At 34.9% G+C, this 6,110-nt stretch overlaps 1 protein-coding gene across 1 annotated transcript; it reads left to right on the top strand.

The window, feature by feature from the left end:
- Window positions 1-2,347: 2,347 nt before the first annotated feature.
- On the top strand, window positions 2,348-5,806 carry LOC141526871 (uncharacterized). The gene is made up of 2 exons (XM_074242010.1): window positions 2,348-2,751; window positions 4,549-5,806. The coding sequence occupies exons 1-2, from the start codon at window positions 2,348-2,350 to the stop codon at window positions 5,804-5,806; spliced, it is 1,662 nt and encodes a 553-aa protein (XP_074098111.1).
- Window positions 5,807-6,110: the final 304 nt, after the last annotated feature.

Raw genomic sequence — 6,110 nt, 5'->3', positions numbered from 1 at the left:
AGTCGTAAATTGTTTGGTAAATTACTACTTACAATTTTCAAGATTGGTAAATTACCTTGTAAGTTGCTACTTGCAACTGCTCTGAATGGTAAATTGTCTGGTAAATTACTACTTACAATTCTCCTGACTGAATATTTACCTATTAAGTGTATTAAATAAATTGGACTTTTCTAGACTGTGTGTGCCGGGAAGGAATGAGTGACACTATCGTGATTAGTTATTTTACCTTGTTTATAACCAGCAAATTGTAACTTGACGTTGAATTGTCTGGTCATTTCACGGATATTTCTCTTTTAAACTTCTGGTTATGCCATTGTTGTCTGATATATGTGCTAGATGCAAGCGACCTGTTAGATCGTCAGTAAATTGTAACACTTGTGAGCAACACTTTCATCCAGGTTGTGCGCGCGATTATATAAAAAACAGGCAAAAATCAGATTGCTGCAGAAATCAGCTAAACCATCTTCTAGAAAATCTCGATACAAAATTAAAGAGACCAGTGTCGCTAAAATCTACTAGCTCCAACGCCTCCTCAGTTTCTAGCTTCAAGTCAGCAAGCTCTTCTCCTCTTGAACGTACATTCAAAGCTCGTGGATCAATCTCGTCCTTAAAGTCTCCGATAACACCAGCTTCTCCATTATCTCCAAGTGATAATTCAGTTTTTCTACCATCTGTCATCTCACCGACAATGTCAAACTTACCTTTAAATTGGTCCGAAAAATCGGTTGATGAAAAACTGACACTTTTAATGGAGAAACTTTGTCACACAGAACTCTTAAGTAACCAAAAACTTGAGGACTTAAATATGAGATTATGTGAAGTTCAAGACTCGCAAAAAGCTGCTGCGGTTAACTTAGCAGATAACTTAGATTAGGTTCCACCCAACTTAGATTTCTTGAAAATTTGAACTGATTCGGATCGATAATTCCAAGAAATCTCAAAAAAATTGCAAAAAAAAATTTTTTTTAAAGTGGTCTTTTTGGAATAACTTTTAAACGGCTTTACCGATCGATTCCAAAAACTAATTACCTTTCAACCTTTAAAAATAACGTCGGCCGCCGCCAAGTGCATCAAAATCGGTCCATTGCTTTGGGAGATGTCGTGAACGAAAGAAATCGAAAAAATGGAATTTTTTCAGAAAAACTCTAAAATTTAATATCTGATCAATTTAAGTTAACAAACTATTCATAGTACGCGAGAAAGTGCATCGATTGCAGCAAACTGTGTAAAAATCGGCTTACTAAATTAAAAGTTACTGGAGAGGTTAAGTTGACAGTGGTTTTTGTGTGCAGTGGGCTGTTAGCCAAATTAGCGTCAGTTGATGTCAACTTTCATTTGAAGTTTAACTGATTTGAAAGATATCATCTATTTGGTAGCTGCTCTATTGGTTAATTGTCATCAAATTGACTCTGGGCACCAAATTACTATAGTTCGAGAACTTTTAAATGATCTACAATGTGTGCAATAAGGAAGTTTAAGAGACACTATTTATGACTGGTTAATTACTTGGTCATTAATCTAATACTTTACCTTATATCAGTGACAACTTATCAGCAAAGTTGTATTAAATTCTTTTTGAGCATCAAATTGTTACGGCTTAAGAATTTACAAAGTACCAATAGTGTGAATATTGAGAAGGTACAAGTGACACTTTAAATAACTGGTTATTTATCTTATTTCTGACTGGTAATTTGGAACTTGACATTAAATTCTCTGGTCAGCTCACCGTAATTTTACTCTCAATCTTCTGGTTATGCCATGGGTGTCTGACACATGTGTTAAATGCAAGAAGCCTGTCAAATCATCTGTTATTTGTAACGCTTGTCAACAACATTTTCTTCCTGGTTGTGCACGAGATTATATTAAACACAGACTGCTAACTAATTGCTGCAGAAAACAATTTAACTATCTCCTGGAAAATCTAGACGCAAGAACGAGACTTCTTTGCTAAAATGTACTAGCTCCAACACCTCTTTAGTTTCTAGCTTCAAGTCTGCAAGCTCTTCTCCTCTTGATCGTACATTCAAGGCTCGTGGATCAACCTCACTTGTTCATTCATCCACAGCTCGTGTATCGATCTTTTTGAAATCACCTTTTACTCCAAATACATAGGTATCACCTGGTCCAGATGCAGTGTTTAATACACCTATAACCTCAGCAACGATGTCGTGCTTGCCAATTGATTGTTTTGAAAAGTCTCTGGATGATAAAATTACTCTTTTGATCGAGAAATGTTGTAATTTAGAAGTCAGGACCAATGAAAAACTGAATGATTTAAGTGTGAAACTGCTCGAGGTCAAAGAATCACAGAAGCAAACTGCTACAAACCTGACAAAATTAACTACCAATGTTAAAAAAAAATGCTGAGTCAATTGCTGCATTCAGCTCAGATCTTTTGAATTTGAAAGAAGTACGACAATCTGATTTGGAACCAATTTCTAAAAGACTATCAAATGTAGAGAAATCAGCACCTGTATCGTCTGTTTCTCAGCAAGTCTTGGGTAGCACTTCTGAACTAGTGATTTCAGGTATTCCTGATACAGTTGCAAATAATTTAACACCAGGTGATATTTCAGCTGCAGTGTTGAAAAGTCTAGAGTTGCCAAATCTGATTAGTAGGGTCTTGAATGCTTATAAATTTGGGAACAAAAATAAGCAATTGCGAAATCAGAATACCCCTAATACTCACTCTTCCATTGTCTCATTGATGTCAACCCCTGCTCGTGATTTCACCGTTGATAAGAAGCGCAAGTTATGAAATCTTTTAGCAAAAAAAGTTTTTCCTGTACAAGTTGATGTGGCTTTTAAGGGTTCTATCTATGTTATTGAATTTTTGCTTCCTGAGACTCATCGATTGCTACTGAAAGCCAAAGAGAAGGCAAAGAATAAAAATTTCAAATTTGTCTGTGCTAATTGTGGGAAAATTTTTGTTGAGAAGGATGAAGATTCTGAAAGGGTTATTATAAATCATGAATCTGATCTTACAAAGCCTGATTAACATCTAACTGATTCTGCGAACATCTCTATTAAGAATACTTTCTTATCATTAACTGTACTAAGTTTAAATATAAATAGTGTTATTGATCACATTGCTCAGTTCATTGATTTAGTTGATAATACAAAACCTGTAATTATTATCCTTGTGGAAACCTGGTTAAAATCTACCTTAGATGATGAATTTTTTTTACTGGATGATTATTTTATCATTTGTAGACAAAATCCTGAAGCATACAGACACTGATCGCTATATTCAAGGTGGAGGTGTGGCTTGCTTGTCTTATTCACAAATCATTAAAAGCTAAAGTATCCCTTATTTCAACTTCTTGTCATATAAATCAACCGGAGTATCTCATTGTTGACGCAATTTTAATTACTGGATTTCAACTTTTGTTATCTTGCATCTATCAAAGACCAAAAGGACTCTTTTTGAATGAGTTTTTTGATATCTCTTCCCGATTTGCATCGAACGATAATAACATTATTATCGCTGATGATTTAAATTGCAATTTGTTGAGAGATATCTACCCTTCGAACCATCTAAAGAATTTCATAGCTGAATCATCACTTTATTGTGTACCCTATGGTGCTACTTTTCACAAAAATAATTATGACTCCTGGGTGGACGACATTTTACTGGATAATGAAACCAAGTTATCCTCGATTATGAAATCTGAGTTCCCGTTTATTGATGGTCATGATTACTTACTCTGCCAATACAGACTGGATAACTTAAAACCTCTTCCAAAGAGATTAACCTTCAGGAACTTTAAAAATTGTGATCCTCTGGCCTTATCAATGTCGTTGATGAATGCGTTAAAAATTGACAATTTTGTGCTTGAAAATTCTAATCCTGAACTACTGAGTATTTTTAAAGCTGGGGTTTTCGGCTCTTTAGATGTACATGCACCCTTACTTACAAGAAATATGACGCGAGTGAGTATTCCGTGGTTTACCAAAGAGTTAAAAATTGAGTGTCAGGAGCGCGATAAAATCTACAACAAAGCAAAGAGATACAAGAATCCGAACTTGATTGCTCTTTTCAGATTAAAAAAAAAAAGAATTAAAAATCCAGTTGAATCATGCTCGCGAAGAATACCTCAAAACTGCTCTTTCAAATTTGCCTTATGGTTCAACTGTCTGGAGCAAATTCAAGCACCTTGGCTTAATCAAATCAAACACCTCGTCACCGCTTTATTTCTTTGATGATTGCGAGTTGAATGAGTATTATGCAAACATAGTTAGAAAACATCAACCAAGTGATGCAAATTTCATAGATAATTTACCAATTGACAATACAAAGAAGGTTGATTGCTCATTTCATTGAACAAACATAGATATAGTTGATGTCGCCAAGGCATTGTACCTTACACTATCCAAATCAAAAGGTAAAAGTCCTCATGGTCTCGATTTGAGATAGCTCAGAGATTATATTCCCCAAATCTCACTCATTCTTACAGATTTATTTAATAGATCTCTTGATTGTAGCATCTTTCCTGATATTTGGAAGATTATTTATATAATACCATTAAATAAAATTTCACCATCAAGGTCACGATCAAACACTCGGCCGGTTGCAAATTCGTCGCATTTGGCTAAAGTATTTGGAAGAATTATTGCTAATCAGGCTACAGTATATTTGGAAGATAATGAGCTATTTGATCCTTTTCAGTCTGGATTTAGAAAACATCACAACACGCAAATAGCGTTATTGAAACTCACTGATGATATTCGACAGGCAATGGACAACAGCAAACTTACTGTATTAGTATTGTTTGACTTGAGCAAAGCTTTCGACTATGTTGATCCCACAAATCTACTGATTGCGCTATTTGAACTTGGATTCTCAATGGAAACAATAAATCGGTTCTTCTCGTACTTGTCAGGTCGATCTCAATCAATATTAAACGATCTTGGGACTCCAATTCAACTACTCAAAACGTCATCTGGTGTTCCGCAGGGATTTGTTCTGGGTCCAATCCTGTTTCTAATAGTCATGAATTCTGTGGCTCAGCGGCTGGTATATTGCAAGCATGGATTGTTTGCTGACGACAAATATATATACTCTCACTTCCTTTTCTATCAGCTACATGATGCTATCTGGAGGGTCAACTCAGATGCACAAACAATCGCTGACTGGACAAGAGACCATGCATTGGAAATCAACCTAACCAAAACAAAGGCTATGATCTTGGGTTCTAATAGTAAGTTGAAAAAGCTTGAGGACTTGGATCTGCCGCATATAGCAGTAAATGGTGTCATAATACCCTACGTTAACTATACAAAGTGCTTAAGTATTCAGCTAAGCAGAAATCTGTCATGGAACTACCACATCACTCAGATAGTTAGTAAAGTAAACTTAGCTCTGCATTGTCTCAAAGTTAGGAAAAATATCTTTTCAACTCTTATAAGGAAATTATTAGTATCAGCAACCATCCTACCACTCGTTGACTACTGTTCCGTTGTATTGGTCAACTCAACTTCCGATAACAATTTAAAACTACAGCGTGCGATTAACTGCTCAATCACATTTATTTTTAATCTCAAAAAAGATGAGCACATTACACCTTTCAGACGTGAGCTGGGATGGTTGTCTGTGGAGTATCGTCAAATGTACTGCATGAGCTGTTATTTTTACAAGTTACTTCAAGTTGAAAAGCCCAAGTACTTACGAGAGCTATTCGTTGAAAACATTGATGTTAGACGGTCCAATAGGCTAGCAGCTAAAAAACATACTTCCTTCAAACTACCTCATTTTGCTACCACCTATATGGAACATTCCTTCTTGATCTCCGTGATTCGTCTGTAGGAAGAACTACCAGAAGAAATTGTAAACTCAAGTAGCAGCGAAGTCTTCAAAAACAGTTTTTGACTATTTGCTAAATTTAGACAGTTGATACATTAAACAATTGATAGATTAAATTTGTTGATTACAGTACTTGTATACTATTTTGAAAAATTTAAATTCAGATAATAGTCGAATCAGTTTAGAGAAGTTAAAAAATGTTTAAAAGTTTTCTGAACGAAAGTAAAGTTGAAATATTATTTTTTCAATATTATTCTAAAATTTAGGTTAAGAACTATGTACTTACATTTGATATTATTATTTTTAA

This window comes from Cotesia typhae, unplaced genomic scaffold (assembly GCF_013202065.1).
Source record: "Cotesia typhae breed Kobodo isofemale line unplaced genomic scaffold, CoteBio_Ctyphae contig_37, whole genome shotgun sequence".
Taxonomy (NCBI): Eukaryota; Metazoa; Arthropoda; class Insecta; order Hymenoptera; family Braconidae; genus Cotesia; species Cotesia typhae.
The sequence above is the reverse complement of the archived record's forward strand: the minus strand, read 5'-3'. Positions and strand labels throughout refer to the sequence as shown.